Consider the following 20,711-nt stretch of genomic DNA (forward strand, 5'->3'; position numbering starts at 1 on the left):
GAACAATATTCCTATGTCATATATGGCTAGCAAATAGCATTCTATAATTTTTGAGGCAAATGCTGCAGTCTTCAGTTTAGTAGACAGTAGAAAAAAGCAATGTTGACATAGTTTTGATGTTATATATAAACAAATAATCTTATTTTTTTCAAAATGACAAGGCTAATTATCTTCTACTGGCCTAGTAACTTTTGGGGATATTATGATTCTACAAGTGAAAAAGAAGAAAGAACTGGAATCAACCAAAAGCAACAGTCATCTTAAACTTGGAGAGATGCGTTGAGCATAAAGGTAGCTATTAGCCACGTGCCTGATTATGAGGGACCTTGCTCTAGGCAGGGCAGACGCCTTGGACTCTTCCTTCTCAGTCTTGGTCCCTTGAAGCCTCAGATACTCTAGAATAAGTGAATGCTCACTGAAAACAGCCCTAGCAAATCCTCTGAATCTTTATTCCTAAAACCCAGAGAATAATTCTAATTCCTCACAGCCTACATATAGTTTCTATATTTAAAAAAAAAGAAAGAGAAAAGGATTAGGCAAAAATGCAATAAAAAATGTACTGGCAGAAAACTAAACAGAGATGGGCTACTTCAGGAATTTCAGGCAGGGAACAGAATTATGCTCAGAGCTAAACCTTAGAAAAACTTGCCAAATTGTACACTGAGAGGTTAAATGATTTGTCCAAAGCCACACACTTGCTTTGACTAACTTTTTGAAAGTAATTTTCATTTTATAATGGAAGGAAGGAAGGAAGGAAGGAAGGAAGGAAGGAAGGAAGGAAGGAAGGAAGGAAGGAAGGAACCCACCGTTATATTTTCTAGATCAAGATGTTTATTGTGTACAGTTTCACAGAGCCTTCGAATTTTTTCCTTGATTTTGTTCATGTCTTTTTCATTCAGTAGCTTAGCTGAAGAAGCATCTTGTTCCAGTTCTAGAAGTCGAATCATCAGATCTAGGCTAGCTCTATCAAGATCCATGTTCAAACGATCTCTACTCAGTATGTACATGAGGGCAGCTGTACAAAGGGACAGATTCTTCAACAGACCCAAAAAGGGGAAAAAAAATTAATGCAATCAATTAGCAACAATTTCAAGAAATTAGATCATTTTGACATTTTTTTCACGTGATGGAAACCTTGAAAATGTTTTATTCAGTGAACCTGCCTTTAAAATATTCAAGGGAAATGTGAATTAAATAAAGCACTGTTGCTTAAAATTTTCCTTTCCATACATCTTTCCTACATGAATGCTCCAAAGCTAGAATAATACAAGTGAAAGTAATACTTATTTGGTCATTCCATGTTAAATGAAGAGTTTACGGAACTTTCTTTTTTTTCAGATATACATAATTATATATGTATATAGGATTTTATACATATATAAAATCCTATTTTTCAATGCACATCACTCTTCATCATTAGGTAGGTAAAGTCAAATTTCACTTTAAAATCAACAGTGTGTTTTAAAATCTGTATAAGAAACTTTGCTACTTTTTTGTCCTGTAAAATAAACAGAGCTGAGTTTGAATCAATATATAAAACATTTAAAACGCCAAAATAAACACATTTAATCTCATTTCTTTAAAATAAACCAGTTAGGTCTGGTTGAACCAAGTAATTAAAAATAAAACTGCATAACAAAGCAAATTAATTAACAGGTCTCTCCTATTCCCCCTCATTATTCTGTATCTGCTACAACCTGGTGATGGAGTTATCCTCACTCAGGGTTAAGTACAATGCTTTCTGTTTCAGAAGGTTCAGTATTAGATTGTGTCACCTAATCTGCATTTGAAACACAATTTCCTTGAACAAAAATAAAGCCACCTCAAAATACCACTACTGATAATGATTAGTAATGATTATTATTTTATTAATTTCGAACATGTTAAACCTGATTTTTACTATGTATTTTTAAGAGAAAGCAACAAAGTTGAAACGAAGAATTCCTTTTTACGATGGGCTATGTCCTAGATTCAACATTCAGACAAAATGTTTAAAAAAAAAAAAAAAAAAATTCAAGACCATTTTTTCCCATGCTATTGATATAAAAGAGTAGAAAGATTTTTTTTGTCCGTATTGTCTGATTAGAAGGAATCAATGCTTACAGAATCAAACATCCAGTATGCTATGTTAGCTATGGTAACTGGTAATATTTTAATAGTATGATAATACTTTAACAGTATAAATTGACATGTTAAAGGGAAAAATTGTCATGAGAAAGTCATCTTAAATGGGTTAAGTAAACACTTCTGTCATGAGACTCCATATATTTAGCAAATAAAACTCAATCCATAATTAGAAACTATTTATATACGAACATCCAATGAAGATATTTTTCAATAGCCAAATAGACTAGAATTTTTAAACAATGCTTCTCAATCCCAGAAACTTGAAAATACCTGATGGTGCTGGGAATCATCCAAAGTTTTAAAAACCATTGCTACCATTCCATGTGCTCTCAGGTGCATTCGAAAACTGGGCATGGCACATTTAGTAGCCAAGCTAATAACACTAGAAGAAAATAGACTAGGTTAGGGAGACTGAAAAATAACTAATGCATTAGTTTTTGTTTGTACCATACCAAAGCAAGCAAATGGGGGATAGGGTGTGTCAAAGCATTGCCTATATACAGATCACAATATAGAAAATATGGGCAAACCGAATTATTAAATATTTACTCATGCATAATATGTGATTAGGTATGCTATATTAAAATATATAAATAACAAATGATCATCTTTAGTTTATTTCTTACATTACTACTATTAAAAGCAAAAAGTCTCAGCTACTTTTCATAGAGCTTCTGGTAAAGATTATAAATAATATTTGAGTGGATATATTCTAATTGACTATATCTAGTCAATTCAATCAAGTCAAGATATTCAATCCATTATAGCATGGAAAAGATGATCCAAATTAAAACATTTAATCAAACTAATCACTTTCATGTCTAAAATTTGGGGTTGCAAAAGAACTTTAAAGGCTCATTAACGTAACACTCTGTCAAGCATCTGGAAACTGAAGCCTATACGCTACTAAAAGGCTATGATCATTCAACTTTCCTTCTTCCATGTAGAATCAAGTTCCTTATAAGAAATCAATGACATTTCAACTTATTATCACTGGCTATAAACTACATCCATGGTAACAAAATCACAAATGTTTGGCTCTCCCCACCTGGAAAATTTTAATGTGCATACGATTATCAAATATAAAAATAAGATCTTACCTAAGGCAACGTGTGTTTAGAGGCTGAGTGCTCTTTAAGCCACTTAACAAGTACTCAATGTCATCAGTGAACTCTTGATTTTCACCAAATTCCACCACATCATTGAAGTGCTTCACGTGCTGAACAACAGTATATAACTGCCAAGAAAAAGTCCACCTCTTTTTTAGCTACAGAATAACATATTTAGTTAAATCTATAGGCTTGCTGTACTTTACTTAAATGTATAAAATAGTTCAGTAGATGGCAACGAAAAGCAATGTTTTTAAAACATTGGTAATACTAGGACAAAATAAATTCATGATTCAAAACTGTAAATAACAGTGTACTGTATTTGTTCAAGACATTAAAAGCCTAATGTTATATACAAAACTCTGTCCACACGCAGTAAAACTATAGGGCTGCTTACTTCTTTGTCTTCTTTTCTGCATTTGAGTGCAGTAACTATATCTTGGTAGGGCTGAGTAGGTATTGTCACAGTTTTTATCACTTTGGGTGGTGGTGCAGGAGCTTTAAAAACTCCATCATCTTTTTGATTTGGTTCCTTTGAAGACAGCCTCACCTATTGAAAAAAGGTATTAAATTAGTTGTCCTAAATAAGTATATAAAAATAGTTAACATCTCCTCTACCTGGCAAATTAGCTTAAGAAAAAAAGATGGGAAGGACTCTGAAAGGTCATAAGGGATACTTTAAAATTTCATGCACTACTAGGTAAGATTAATATATGTTTTACTCAAAAAAGAACCATTCAGGAATTCCTTCGGTTCTTTTTTTAACCTTACTTTTCACACAATTTATTTGTTTCCGGGACCATTACAAGAAATAAAGAACCACAATTACATACAGAAATAGCATTGATAAGAAGCTAGAAATGGGACAGAAAAACTACAACAGACTGACAAAAGAATTTTTAAAGTATAGGCAGAATTAAATAGCCATAATAAGAGCACAGTATATAATTACTAATATACACAATGATAATTTTATACTAGTAAAAGGAGTTTAATATATTCAACTTAAGACAACAGGAAACTATACATTATATTTTAGAAAGATCTCTATCCCTAACTTTTTTGTTATAAAGAACTCACTCCTTGATAACTCCAGATGACTGAGGCGTTAACACCCATCTAGCAGCATTAATGTATGATCCTACCAGTTATTCTGAAAAAAATAATTTGATAAGAATCTTTTTCGAATATGTTTTGAATTGAAAGGTAGTACTGGAATGCAGGAAAAAGTTCTCCTCTAAAAAGTAAATTAGAGACCGGCCCTGTGGCTCAGGTGGTTGGAGCGTCATGCGCCTAACGCCGAGGTCGCCGGTTCGATTCCCACATGGGCCTGTGAGCTATGCCCTCTACAGCTAAGATTGTGAACAACTGCTCTCCCTGGAGCTGGGCTCCCGTGTGCCTCCATGAGCTGTCGGCGGCCAGCGTGAGTGGCTGGCAGCTGGTGAGAGCTGCTGTGAGCAGCTGACCCACAACCGGTGCCTCAGCCCGGGGGAGCACAAGGCTCACAATACCAGCATGGGCCAGGGAGCTGTGTCCTACACAACCAGACTAAGAAACAACGGCTTGAAACAAAATGGGGGAGAGGCAGAAGAAAGGGAAAAATAAATAAATAAATAAAAATAAAAAGTAAATTAACCACTCAAAGCCACTTTAAGATGTAATTTATAATACAGCTCTTAATACAAACTTCAAATATGGAATAATTTGCCCTTAAACACTAAATACTATAATTCCACAAAATGTGAGTCAGAAGTAAAAACTGGGCCAATATTTTTTAAGGCTTTTATTTATAACCTAGCAGTACCAGAATTTCTGTAGTCCTGTCCACAATCCCCACTTGCCCAATGAATTAAACTGGAGTCACTGAATTTAAGTGAGGAAGTCTGAAATAAACTATTAAACAGGAAAGTCAGAGACATTCAAATTAAGAATGAAGACAGCAAATTAAACAAACATAAAATTAAAAATTATAGTTCACTTACTGTGACACTCTGAGGTTTTACTACTGGTGGCCCAGGTAGTTCTTCTGAGTCTGGATGGTTCCAATGTCTGGCATTATATACAGCTTTTGTAGGAGACTAGAAAAATGAGGAAAAGATCAACTCTTTCCATCTTACTTGGCATCTTTTTGAAACTGTCTCATTTAGTAAAATAAAAATCACAGTGGATGATTTAAAGGCACAGCATATATCCTAGACAGAGCAGGACAGATACCATCCGGCTTGTACACTCACCATGCTCCTGTGCCTATGGCAGACGTGCCAATCAGTGCTCCGGGCAACTATTACCAACCAAGAGTAGAAATGATACCTCCTGACAGGTTTGTACTAACTTATTAATCAATACAGTTAATTCAATGTGTTCTTTATTCCTTGTGCTACTGATTCATGCCCCACATTCTTCCAACAGTGGAAATCAGGCAGCTTATGAGAAGTGATAAAGGCCCATATTCATTTCAGTGAAACTGCTGGAGTGAGATGAGCCATTATTCAAAAATTTTCAAATTTTATAAAGGTAAATATGGTACATATGCCACATGTTACAGTGGAATTTAAAGCAGTACTATGCAATAACATCCATGATTTCCACAGCAAAATGTATACATATACATACTAAGTGGGATATTGCCCCACCTCGGTTCAGGGTAGTTTGCTGGCTAATCAATTTACTATAAACTAAATGAAAAAAACTTTCAGTTTTGTACTTTGAATTTCAGAATTGAAAATAAAAAGAACTGTGAGCCTGTAGAATCAAAGCCATAGGATTAAATCTGTAAAAAGGAACAAATCCTCACTTTCAAAAGGAGATCGACTAAACAAAGACCAACAACATTTTCTCATCTTTTACAAAAGTGATGTTAAATTTTGTCCTTTAACCTTCAAATAAATGGTTTGAATCTTATTAGAGATTTTCTGTTTAAGAGTGTAATAATCTTTATTTTCAGTGTTGCGTACAAAGAATAAGCGTACAAGTGGAGAAACATATTTCAAGATTAGTCAAAAAGCTACATCGAAAAATTAACCATCTTCCCTTACTAGTTGCAGTGAACTAACATAACTAGAATCAAGCACCATACAAAGATACCTTTTTATACAAATACTATATAACCATGTTGTGACATTAAGACAATAGTGTAAGGTCCACAATAACCGGTATTTAAAAAATATAAAGTTTAAACTGATTCACAAATTAAATGTGTTAGAAAATGGTTATGCTAAAAGGAATCCTACTGTGAAATTTACATAAAATAGAAAGTCTCATTTGTATTCTGTATACAAGACCCATTATTATATAACATGTTTCCATAAAGTGATGATGCATTAGTAATCTGAAGCAATTTATGCATTCATGATTAGGCCTCTTGAAGCACAACCATACAGGCACTGAAACATATAATCGATATGCCTGCTAGCTGTTAGATCCCCCATTTAAGGAACCTCTAATACCCAAAGCACAGTCATAAGCCCAGAAAGATAACCGACTTGGAAAGAATAGATGCCTCAAAGCTCAAGCATTTTACTTCTTTTTAAAAAGCACTGATTTCAAGTAATAAACAATCTTTGTGATAATAAAAAGATCATCTGGTTCCAGAGGTAACAAAATAGCAGAGCAGGCCAAGATTCTCATTTAAATTGATACCTTTCTGGTTAATTGTAAAGGGCAACACACCAAACAGTTAACAAAGGAGACTCAGGAACCAAATGGTCTAGGTTAAAATCCAAATAAGTACTATGCTCTACTACTACTTGTTACTCAACATTTTTTCCATTTGTAAAACGGGTTTAATAACTACCTACTGCCAAGGGGTTGTTGTGGGGACTAAATACATGTAAACCACTTAAAAGAGTGCCTGAAACAATATGTGCTATACAAGTAATATTATTGATAATACCAATGATATTGTATGATGATGTGCAATTCTCAGTCCAGCATCTTAAGAAAATTGGAATATATGGTCTACCTACCTAACAGAGGGACTGTGATAAACAAGTGGAGTAACTGACATGAAAACACTCTGTTAACAAGTATTATTACAAAAAGCAGACAGGGATACACTGTTCTAACTCATCTCAAAAGCCCTTGAACAATATCCCTGATGGATATAGATGCAAAAATCCTCAAAATACTAGAAAACCAAATTTAATAGCCCATTAAAAGGGTCATATACCACAACCAGGTGGGATTCATCTCTGGGAAGCAAGGCAGGGTCAACATGAAAACCAACCAATGTGATACATGACATTAACAGAAAGGACAAAAATCACATGATCTTAACTGATGCAGAAAAAGCACCTGACAAAATTCAACACCCTTTCATGGTAAAAACTCAACAAACCAGAAAGAGAAGGAAATTACCTCAACATAATAAAGGTCATATATGAAATGCCCACAACACAACTAACATCATCCTCAACAATTAAAAGCTGAAAGCTTTTCCTCTAAGATCAGGAACAAGACAAGGATGCCCTCTCTCACTGCTTCTATTCAATATAGTACCAGACATACTACCAAAAGCATCTAGGCAAGAAATAAAAGGCATCCAAATCAGAAAGGAAGAAGTAAAATTTTCTCTGTTCATAGATGATACAATCTTATACGTAGAAGACCTTAAAAAATACACAAGCACACAAATCTTTTATAATAAATCATTCAGTAAAACTGTACAATAATACAAAATCAGCATGCAAAAATCAGTTGTTTCTATACAACTAACAAAAAAAAACCCAAAAAAGGAAATGAAGAAAATCCCATCAACAAGAATGAAATGCTTAGGAATAAATTTTTGGCCAAGGAGGCCAAAGATTTGTATACTGACAGCTACAAAAAACTATTGAAAGAAACTAAAGACATAAATAAATGGAAAGACATCCTGTGTTCATTTATTGGGAGACAATATTATTAAAATGCCCATACTACCAAAAGTGACCTACAAATTCAATGTATTGCTATCAAAATCCCAATGGTATTTTTTATAGAAATAGAAAAAACAAACCTAAAATTCATATGGAACCACAATGACCTTGAATAGCCAAAACAATCATGAGAAGTAACAAAAAAACCTGGAGGACTAACACTTCCTGATTTCAAAATATATCGCAAAGCTACAGTAATCAAAACAGCGTGGTACTGGCATAAAGACAGTATAGTATTGCCAGGCAGAACAGCATTGAGGATGTGAGACCCTGTGATATGTCGACCAATGGAATAGAATGGAAAGCCCAGAAACAAATCCATACATAAATGGTCAAATGACCTTCACCAAGGATGCCGAAACTACACAATGATGATAGTCTCTTCGACAAATAGTGCTGGAAAACTGGATTACATACAAATTAACTCAAAATGAATTAAAGACTTAAAATAAGACCTAAAATTGTAAAACTCCTAGAGAAAATTCCTAAGATTCGTAACACTGGTCTTGGCAATGGCTTCTTGGATATAACACCAAATGCACCAATAACAGAAGCAAACACAGACAAGTAGGACCACATCAAAGTAAAAGCCTTCTGCACAGCAAAGGAAACGATCAAAAGAGTGAAAAGGCAACCTATGGAATGAGAGAAAATATTTGCAGGCCACATATTTGCTGAGTGGTTACTATCCAAAATATACTGACCCTTGAACAACACAGGTCTGAACTGCACAGGTCCACTTATACACGATCTCTTCAATAAATACAACTGGCTCTTTGTATCTGCAGGTTTCACACCTGCAGATCCAAACAACAGTAGATTCAACCTATGGTGGATCAAAAACAGCATTTTCAGATTCCCACTTGTAATTTCCCAACCGCAAATTGAAATACTGTTTTCGCCCTGGGGTTGGTTGAATCCGCAGATGCAAAGGGTCAACTATAGTTAAGTTTTTCGGAGAGTCAAAAAAGTTATACATGGGTTTTTGACTGAAGGAGGGAAGGTCAGTACCCCTAACTTCCAAGTTGTTCAAGGATCAACTATAAAAGGAACTCCTACAATTCAATTAAAAACTAAAAAGATTAAGAAATGGGCAAAGGACTGAAAAGAAATTTCTCCAAAGGCCACCAGGTATATGACAAGACACTCAAGATCACTAATCAACAAGAGTTGGCAAGGATGCAGAGAAACTGGAACCAGTTCCTTGAAGCACTGTTAGTGGGAATTTAAATGGAGCAGCCATTATGGAATGCAGTATGGAGTTCCCCCAAAAAAATTAAAAACAGAACTACTATTTGATTCTAACACCCCACTTTTGGGATATTTATCCACAAGAATTGAAATCGGGATCTCGAAGAAATATTTGTACTTCCATGTTCACTGCAGCATTTTATCACAATAGCCAAAAGGGAAACAATATAACTGCCCATCAACAAATGAATGGATCAAGAAAATGTTAAATACTATACCCACACAATGGAGTATTATTCCGCCACAAAATAAAAAGAAATCTCACCATATGCTACAACATGGATGAACCCTTCGGATGTTATGCTACATAAGCCAGTCACAGAAGGATTAATACTGCATGAATTCACTTATACGAAGTATCTAAAGTAGTCAAACTCATAAAAACAGAAAGAACCGTCGTTGCCAAGGGCTGGTGGGGAGAGGGAAGTGGGGCGCTGCTGTTCAATGGGTATAGAGTTTCAGTCACGAAGGATGAGAAAGTTCCAGAGATCTGTTGTACAACACTGTGCTTATAGCTAACAATACTGTACTGTACACTTAAAAATTTCCTAAGAGGGTAGATCTCACGTTGCGTTTTTATCACAAACATTTTTTTTCAAAAAGCCCTTGAAAACAGTATAGAGAATAACTGAGTAAGTTATATAAAAGGACACATTAAATGAACTTTGTTTATTCAGTTGAACAAGGCAATTTAATACTATTATTATTAAAGTTTTTGACGATGTTTTACCATTTTAATGCTAATAAGTAAAAAATAAGTAGATCCAATTGAGAACTTTTCCTCAACTATTAATTGAAAGTTTTATATGGTTAATATAAGGTTTATTATAGGGAGGGGGACGAGAAAAATACAGCCTGCTATCTAAAAATCAGTAAGTTAAAAAAATCTGGATGTGGTTAATACCATGTTTTCCCCGAAAATAAGACGTAGCCGAACCATCAGCTCTAATGAGTCTTTCAGAGCAAAAATTAATATAAGACCCGGTCTTATATTTATATTACATTATATTACATTATTATACCCAGTCTTCTATTAAAATAATATTAAAATAACATAAGACCGGGTATAATATAAGACCAGGTCTTATACTAATTTTTGCTCCGAAAGATGCTGATGGTTTGGCTAGGTCTTACTTTCAGGGAAACACGGTAAACACTGGGGAGGGGTGGGTGTGGAGGCCCACAGGCACATGACAATGACTGACTCTGAGTTCTTTACATCATTCCAAAACGGTATGACAATTCACATGCACCTAAATGAATTTTATATGGAAACCCCATAACTCTACGATGTCACACGCTAATGCCACTCAGTGAAAGTGACTATGTACAGGATCTGCAAAAATACCACATACCAATCAACTTTTCACGGAAAATGAAAATCATCCTTACCATTTAATGACCTAGCTAAGTTTTAAGTGAATCTGATTGCACTACCAGGCTTATATTTAATCTTGTTAATTTTATTCTGGTTTAAAAAGAACCATATTAACCAGATTCCTTAACTTTTCTCAAATATTTGTGAATTCTGTTTGTTCTGCAAATAAAACATTTAGAACAAAATTACTAGAAACTTCTTTAAGAATACGCTAACAGTCTAAAGATTTGGATTCATTTAGCCTATTTCAGTCTTAGTCATCTTAACCATACTATTCAATTATCCAGGGCACAACAAACAAGGAGAATCTCAAATGTAACATTCTATTATAGCTAAAGAAAAAATATGCCAACAGACCTATGCAGCATTTATCCATGAGAGAAAATCCAGTTTCTATGAAAACAATGGATAAAAATCAGTTTTTACAATTGTAATGCCAAGGCTGTGGTTAACAGATTGGCTTGCTGAATCATAATTATAAAGGAAAGAAGAGATCCTTCATGAAAAGTTAAGAAAAAAATGACAGCATTATGCTATCCTCCAATTATCTGGTTCCCAAAAGGGGAAAAAAAAAAACGGAATAACTGCTTTTAAGTCACATATTTTTAAAAAAATATTACCACATTTATTTCTGAGTTTCAAAGAAGACTATGTACTAAATGAGGACAGATACAGTAAACTGATTAGAATTCATCCAGTCTTACCCACACAAGATTATCATGAGAACAGACTCACACTCTTACCAGTAATTCAATCACTATATTCTAACTAAATGAGTTCTGGAAAATCAAAGGGTTGCAATGCTCAAGAGGGAGGGAGGGAGGGAAGGAAGAGGGAGGGAGGGAGGAAGGAAGGAAGGGAGAAAAAGAGAAAAGGAGAGTGAGAGGGAGGGAGGGCGAGGAGGGAGGGAGAGACGGGAGGGGGGAGGAGAGAGAAAAAGAGATAGAGATAGAGATAGAGATAGAGAGAGAGAGAGAGAGAGAGATAGAGAGAGAGAGAGAGAGAGGGTTTAGTGGCAATTCAAAAGGGAAAAATTAATTTGGACTTGACTTTTTAAAAAATTGTTAAGGAGTTTTTTTAAAAGATGTGTGTTAGAAACTGAGTTTGAAGGAGAAAGTTTTACTAAAATTAGGATACCGTTTAACTCTTTAGAACTTTTAAGTATAATAATACAATCTCAAATTGTCCTACACTATGACCAAAAAAAAAACCTTAAAATAAATTTTCATCATTTGTTAAATAATCACAGGATTAAATAATTTGAGGGAAAACTGCAGATATCTCTAAACTAAAACCAAAACTGTCTGACCTGCTAAGAACTAACGTATGCTAATACAGAGCACTATGAAAAGAATACAATCCACAGGTACAAGGGAGAAGTAGAGCTGGAAATCTGACTTTCCCACTTGATTCAAGTTAAAGATACAGCTATTTTTATGAGAAAACTGTCAACTCCTATCTATGAGGTGTGATCAAAAAAAGTTAATATTTAAATTTAAAATATTACAGTAAAATACACATTGCCATCAATCCCTCTCACTTCAAACACACTTATCCCACGGTTCTTGACACTTTCTGAAACAGTTCTGGAAGTCCTCGTTTGGGAGTGGCTTTAGTTGCACTGTCATGGCTGACTCAAAACGCTTACCTTTCATGGTCATTCTTACTTTGGGAAAGAGCCTGAAGCCACATGATGCCAGATCTGGTGAATACGGTGGGTAAGGACACACCTTAACGTAATGTTTATTTGTTTTTTAGTTTCAGGTGTACACACCGTAATGTTTTTGACAGAAGTTGCCGTACCAGAAGTGATGTGTGACATTGAGAGCCTTTGTGATCAACAAATACAGTGAATGCTGCTGCTGAGTGCCATCCAATGGAAAGGCAGGGATCTTTAACATGGGAAGCGGCGCCTCGAACCTTAGTAACAGTGTGTAACAAGTTTCAACTTGTTCGGTGCAGTCAGTCAGGTATGAGTTACAGTTGGGAGAAGGTGTGTTTTAAAGTGTGCCCTAAATCATGCTCCATCATGACAACGCTCTATGTCACACATTGCGCCTGGTACAGCAATTTCTGTCAAATGAAAACATTACGGTGTGTCCTCATCCACCTTATTCACCAGATCTGGCACCGTGCGACTTCTGGCTCTTCCCCAAAGTCAAAATGATTCAGAACATTGAGGCAGCCACAACAGCGCAAGTAAAGACACTCACGAAAGAGGACTTCCAGAACTGCTTCAGAAAGTGGCTAAAACTATGAATAAATGTGGTCGAAGTGAGGTGGAGTGTTTTGAGGGGGATGAATGGTAATGTGTCTTTTAGTGTAATAATTTTTTAAAATTTAAACACCATATTGTTTCATCACACCTCATACATGAAGAATACTATATACTACTATTCAGCTGCTTGCGAGTATAACTTCAAAAGTATAATTGGCAGTGAAAGTTTTATAAAAGCAATCCTTTGTCACATCAGAGTATCACCTTGAAATAGCATAATGAGAATACATTCTAAAATGTCCAGGTAACAAAGTATAAAATTCCATACTTGACACTGTGAAAATATAACTCAGCCTTTCACTGAACAATTATAAAATAAAAGATACTTAGAATGAGGCATGATCAGCTGAAATAAGTGTCAGTTTTTACAACTAAAAATACCATTAACTACATAATGGACCAGTTGTATTAGGGAGATAATTATCAAATTTAGAAATATGAAGAGACACCAAAAATATTTTGAGACACCTATGGCTAGAGAATATTCATTCTCCCCTTCACTTTCCTTTAAGAATATTTAACTGGATACATGCTCATCCTTATCTTCCAACATCTCTTGCTGTTTGTGTGGGCACATGACTAAGTTCCAGTCAATGATGTATGAACAGAAGTGTGGTAACCTTCTGGGTCCCAGCCTTCTAGGAACGTTCACTGCATCCCCCCTTCCCATTACTTCTATGTTCTTCTATATCTAGAAATGGAGACCACCGCCACAGAGGAAGCGGCTCCCCGACAATATAACAACCTGAAAATAGTCCAGAGACAAACATCTAAGGCCTGGGAAGCCAGAGAAAAATAAGTTACCTATTTAAAAACTAATTTGGGATTTCTTTTACAGCCGCTGAACCAAATCTTAAGACAACAATCTTTGAACAATCTTCAACTGAAATTAGGACCAAATAATATAGGGATGTGCTAAATACACAAAATTTTGCCAACAACGGAAATGTATACAGCAGGTCCTCGAATACTGTCATTCATTATAACACTGATGAGATGCCACAGGAACTTAACTTTGTCGACGACACTGAGGACTTAATATACATACATAACCTATACACACATATCACCTTAAAAAGGAAACAATTTAAAGGATATAAGCAACATGTAAGAGAACGAACAAAGAGACTACGGAAAAATAGAACCAGCCAACTTTTTAAAACATTATAAATATACATACTCTGAGGAAGATCTCTATAAACCCAAATACAGTGATTTCCAAGAGTTATTACTAAATTTAAAAAAGCAAAGTGCAAAAGAGCACAGACAGATGCAACTTTTTATATAAGAATGAGGGAAAATAAGAAAATCTGTACTAATTTTTACAAAAAGAAACAGAAAGCAGAAAACGAAGCTGGTTCCCTACAAGCAGTAGGGAATGGGCTGGAATATATCTCAATGAAGTGACCCTTCATTGAACTTACCTTTTTGTATAGTTTTGACTTTTGGAAGCACGTTACTGTTATACATATCAAAAAAATAAATCAGTAAGAATGGAAGGAGGGCTGGCCCGGTGGCTCAGGCGGTTAGAGCTCTGTGCTCCTAACTCCGAAGGCTGCCGGTTCGATTCCCACATGGGCCAGTGGGCTCTCAACCACAAGGTTGCCAGTTCAATTCCTCGACTCCCGCAAGGGATGGAGAGATGCAGAGCCCCCTGCAACTAAAATTGAACATGGCACCTTGAGCTGAGCTGCCGCTGAGCTCCCGAATGGCTCAGTTGGTTGGAGCACGTCCTCTCAACCACAAGGTTGCCGGTTCGACTCCCGCAAGGGATGGTGGGCTGTGCCCCCTGCAACTAGCAACGGCAACTGGACCTGGAGCTGAGCTGCGCCCTCCACAACTAAGACTGAAAGAACAACAACTTGAAGCTGAACAGAACCCTCTACAACTAAGATTGAAAGGACAACAACTTGACTTGGAGAAAAGTCCTGAAAGTGCACACTGTTCCCCAATAAAGTCCTGTTCCCCATCCCCCCCAAAAAAGTAATTGCGGTTAAAAAAAAAAAAGAATGGAAGGAAAAAAGCTTAAAACTGAAAGCAATCCAGAACAAATAAACCTACACATAACTCAAATGAGTAATAAACACACTAAAGAGAACACGGAAAGACAAACCAAAAGGAAGGCAGACAGATCTAATCTAAGTAATTTATGAAGACAGTATTTGTCTTTATAACTTCAGTTAGGAACAGAGTAAAGTGGGGTAAGTGCAAGACTGCAAACAGATCCTGAACACATTAAATTTATTTATTGTAGTGGAACAGACAAAGCAATTCTGTAACTATTTGAATTGTATTATAGATTTGAGCAAATGATGATATTGCTGGGAGTCAGGTTAAGAGAGATGATGATTAATACTGAACCCTATGTTGATGATTAATATTGAATACAGTGTGAACTCATGACTTCTGGAACAAATACATATATATGCAGAAATCTATATGCATATGTGAATGTATGTTCATGTACATGTATATGCATGTTTCCTATCGCTATCTGCTAAATGGGCCAAGAAGCAATGAGCGGATCTGTAGCTCAGAACTTGGTCTCTAATCCCACTATATCGAATGAAGACTCCTCAGAGAAAGGACCTGATTCCAGGGCTGGAGCAGAGCAAGTACAAGATGAACCTGAAACACTGTGTTATGCCAGAAAGTAAGGAAGTGCTCACAGAATGATGGCATGTCACAGGGACAACAAAGCCAGCTTCAAGAGGCTCCACTAGTGAAATCAAGACAAATGTAACTCCAAAATAAGTAATGAATTACGAACCTTGGAAACAACAAGAACAACACAGGAATTCAGGAGTCCATACTGATAAAAGAAAAACAAATAAGTAAACGAGGGGAGGGGAGACGCTCATGATTACAGCAGTGTTGAGAACAGACTAGCGAATGTGGAGGGAGTGTGCAAGATGGAAAATGATTATTTTACAAACAGCATAGTAAACACCAGACCAGGAAATGTACAGTAAATCTAAGAGTATATTCTAATGAAGAACAGGGTATTTGAATAGTCTTAGAGTATCTCTTTAAAGACTGTTTTTTAGCTGCAAGGGGAAAAAAATTATACAATAGAGGAACAGACAATATCTTGACTGGGTGATTATAATTAACACCCTCCAGCTGTAGTACACCGAAAAAAATACAGTCATCCCTTACACAGAATTCAGGCCTAGAATGAATAACTTGAACCCAAGCATGAGGAAACTTCAGACTAAACCACAACGAGAAGCTTTTTTTAAAAAAAGATCAGGGGATGTCAACGTCCTAACAAACAAAGACTATGGAAACATTGCAGGCTAAAGGAGAATAAGGATATGTAACAGCTAAATGAAACATCTCACCCTAAACTGGATCCTGTACCAGAAAACAGAAAATGACACAACAGGAGAATAGGTAAAAATACGGGAACAATGTTAAATTTACTGAAGTTGATTACCATGGTTTGGACATGTAAGTGACTAAAAAATACACACTGTGTTTAGGGATAAATGGCTATGCTATATATAACTTACCTTCAATAAGTTTAAAAAACTGTGCATGTATATGGGTATATACAACACAAATACAGAGAAAGAACAAATGAAAAAGCAAATGTTAAGATAATCAAGATAAGAGACAACAAATAACGTGTTGGTGAAGCTGTGGAGAAAAGGGAACCCTCATGCACTAGTGGTGGGATTATAAATTAGTGCAGCCACTATGGAAAACAGTATGGAGAGTCCTCAAAAATTAAAAAGAGCTGCCACACAACACACTAATTCCACTTCTGGGTATTTACTGGAAGAAAATGAAAACAATTATTCACAAAGATGTATATACCCCTGTGTTCACTGTGGCACTGTTTACAATACCCAAGATATGGAAGCAACCTAGATGACCACTGACAGATGAAAGGATAACGATGTGGGGGGGGGGGGGGTGTGTACACAACGGAATACTACGCAACAAAAAAGGAATGAAATCTTACTGTTTGCAATAACATGGATGGACCTAGAGATTATGTGAAGTGAAATAAGTCAAATACCATATGGTTTCACTTAGATGTGGAATCTAAAATACAAAACAAATGAACAAACAAAACAAAACTGAAACAAACTCATATGTAGATACAAACCGATGGTTGGGGGACGGAACGGGCGGAAAAGGGGAAGGGGTTTAAGAAGTACAAACCTCCAGTTGTAAAATGAGTACAGCATAAAGAATAGAGTCAATAATATTGTGATAACTATATCTGGTGACAGATGATTACTGAACTTACTGTGGTGATCATTTTGTAAAGTATGTAAACGTTGAATCACTATGTTGTATACGTGAAACTAACATAATATTGTATGTTAACTATAATTTTAAATAAATTTAAAAAGAAAAAAGATGATCAGGATAAGAAGTTGTTCTTTGTATTATTTTATTTTTGTAACTGTTCTGTAATTTTGATATTATTTTCAAAATAACTACTTTTTAAATTTTGTTATTTCCAAATAAAAAATATTTTTAAAAACTTAAGTTCTCTCAGAAAACTTATCAAATAGAAAAAGTATAAATTATTTATTATTCTATCAGTTAAAGTAATTTTAAATTCATGAAGCAACCGTATCAAATGCAGACAAGAGTAAAAGAAAGTAAGAAATCAAAGAATAGAAGATGAATATAATCTTAATACAGGCTATTTTAAAAAGTGGGAAGTGATAAAGATATCCTTTGTTTATATTCAGAAATTAAATAGTTAATTAAATAACCCATCAATAACAAATCAAGATTTAATAGCAATGTTTTCTTGGTTGAGGCAGTGAAAAAAATTAAAACTTAAGCCAAACTTGGTCAGGGTCAGGGGTAATAAGAGTTTTCTATTTTTAATGGTCCTTCCTAAAAAGCAACAGGGCATGCTGACAACTTTCTCTGCTCTGGCTTTTAAGAAGCTTCAAGTTATATTTCTGGTAGGTGCCTAGGAAATCTATCAAGACCTAAACGCCTGAATTGAAGCTACATCTCATTCTATTCCTTACTTTTTCTTAATACAATTTCCTCATTTATTTTCAACCTGGTCCAACCAAATTTATGTACGTATACTTTCTCAAATGTTGTTTATACGGGCAACATATAAATCATAACTAAATATAAGTGGATACAACTGTATTTCAATTTAATATGGAATTGCAGATCAAGTCAAAAGCAAAGCCAGGAAAGAGAAGAACGAAAATCAAAAGGAAAGGAAACAAGAATGCATCATTAGTATTGGAGTTAATCATTATAGTATTCATAGGTCCTCATGAAAAAACGCATATGAATTTCCATTTCTGGACAAGATGGAGTAACAGAGACCGAATTTACCTTTCCATCTGAAACTAACAAACTGGACAAAATCTATGAAATGGTTTTCAGACACTGGATATCAGGTAGCAGAGCACCACGAGCCCTAAGAAGGGGGAACACGAGATAAGCCCTACAACTGCCTGCAGGAGAATTCAGAGTCCAGCCAGCAGCAGTGCTGTCACTGAGGAGACAGAACTATAGGAGTCCAGGGAGATGGTGGTGGCTACAGTTCACAGAGCACAGCTCTCCTCTGAGAGCTGCACAAAGAACTTGGGAGATCCACAGAGTCCCCTCAAATACGTGGCTGAGTACTGAGATAAGCAAATGTGTGAAGAAAAAAAAGTACCTAAGGTAAGGGAAAGGGCTTCCCCCAAAAAGGACAAAGGAAATGATCCCTAGACTGTTTTTCTTCCCCAGGGATGAAAAAAGTTCACGTTCCGACTAGCCACAGTAGAAAACCTTGTAATCAGGGGAATCAGGTAATATATTTTGGGGGCAAGGGAACTGAACCCTAAAGGCTGCTCTCCCACCTAAAATTGAAAAGCCTCATAAGGATCAAACATAACTTAGATGCACCTCAAGCATAACTGGAATCTCCAAAGGGAAACAAAGACACAAGAAATATTTGAAGAATACTGGTCGAAATTTTTCCAAATTCGATAGGCTTACCAATTTTCAAATATTAAAAAAAACACGAGTATTTAGTACTAAATGAAGACTCTTTGCTCAAACATACTTCCAAGAATCCCAGAATTAAACATTTACAAACTCCTTGTGTATCTCAGAAATTGGGAATGTAAAGGTGAAAAAAAATATGGTCACCATCCTTAAAAAACTCCCAGTATTACACATCTTATGTTAATTTGTGGTCATCATTAGCATGAAGTCATCAGAAAGCTGAGCAAAGAGTTTTCTGGATGTCTGAATCCCGATGACCTAAATAAAATATAATACTAATTGGAAAAACAAATTCCAAACTATAAACACCTCAATAGACACTATACACTCTTTGGCTAAGTGTCAAATGTATGTCAAAGTTCTCAGGCTCTTGATTAATATATGGCTATATTTTCTCATTTCAAAGCTCATTTTCTGGAAAGTCATAATAAAATATTTTGAACTTTCAAATTTTAAAGATACTTGAACTAAAAGGAAATAAAAATATTAACAGTACTTTTATTCCTTATTAAAATCCTTCTAAAATAAACCATCACATGAAAAAAAAACCAAGAATGAGATCACACACAGAAAATAATTTACATTTCCTAAGTCTTTATGTAACACAGATAAATGATTTAAGTACCTAGCTTAATATTTAAGTTAAATATCATCTATATAAAAGGAAGATAGGTGCTTCTGCTTTGGAACAAACATGAGGAAACACTAAGAATACTCAAAAGTTTCCATGGGGGAAAAACATTCTACCTCACCAGCCTTTTAAGACAATTAATTATTGTATTCCTTTTTGTATCTGCAGCACCTCGCACAGTGAAAGGCCTGTAGTACACGTTGAATAAAACAATGCCAAAGAAAAGCCAACTAAAACTGACCACCTTCCCTATACAGCCTCTGCCGGAACATGCTCAGCTTTAACAGCCCTTCTGACCACCAACCCAGGAGCTATAAAAGGGGAGCTGTAGCTTTTCACTTTTACACTTTGGCCAGTATCCCTCATCAGCAAACCAATGGCTACACCTCTCTTTTTTTTCAGGCTTTACATCCATCTATGTCTCCGACTTCTAGTCTGTGAGAATCTAGTGACTCTCACACTGCCTTCCTGATGACTGGATCCAGGATGGTCAGTGAATTCCCAGATACAGAACAAAGATAATCATAAGTAAAACAATTTGACAGAAAAATAAGATGCTTCATGAGAGTGAATTCTAACTGCCAGAGAAAGATACTGTGAAGGAATGAACACATATTTCTTGGGTGAGCAGTGGGACTACTTGTCCTTTAAAATTTCAACTGGAAGATTCTGTTTTTAAGTTGACAACCTATATAAGCACATTTTATGAAACAAAGAAAAATGAATTTATAAACTATAAAGCTACACAACTTTGAAACTGCAGCTTTATGCAATTTTAACTTTCTAATACAAATAAATCTATAACTGATTTATACTGACAATCAAATTTTAATTGCCCAGAAGTCCACTATCCAGTGTCATACTGAATGACAGAAAGGAAGAAAAAAATAAAGTCCGGAATGTTCCTTTGAGTCAGACAAAACAGTGCCAGACAGGCCCAGCATTAAGCAACAGGGAAATAATGAAAGTGAAGATATAAATATTTGAGAATTGAAACTAAGACTGACATTATGGTCAGTTTCATCAATGACCA

General features: G+C 35.4%; 1 protein-coding gene across 3 annotated transcripts in view; it reads right to left on the reverse strand.

The window, feature by feature from the left end:
• The window catches only part of WAPL (WAPL cohesin release factor), an 80,019-nt gene that overhangs the window by 17,261 nt on the left and 42,047 nt on the right, over nt 1–20,711 (reverse strand). For all 3 annotated transcript variants that reach the window (XM_019716127.2, XM_019716128.2, XM_074337203.1), the window contains exons 5-9: nt 5,219–5,314; nt 3,634–3,786; nt 3,228–3,364; nt 2,398–2,509; nt 807–1,034 (exon numbers count right to left, since the gene is read on the reverse strand). In XM_019716127.2, the coding sequence (XP_019571686.2) occupies nt 807–1,034; nt 2,398–2,509; nt 3,228–3,364; nt 3,634–3,786; nt 5,219–5,314 (726 nt within the window). The remainder of the gene's footprint in view (nt 1–806; nt 1,035–2,397; nt 2,510–3,227; nt 3,365–3,633; nt 3,787–5,218; nt 5,315–20,711) is intronic.

Source organism: Rhinolophus sinicus, linkage group LG07 (assembly GCF_036562045.2).
Source record: "Rhinolophus sinicus isolate RSC01 linkage group LG07, ASM3656204v1, whole genome shotgun sequence".
Taxonomy (NCBI): domain Eukaryota; kingdom Metazoa; phylum Chordata; class Mammalia; order Chiroptera; family Rhinolophidae; genus Rhinolophus; species Rhinolophus sinicus.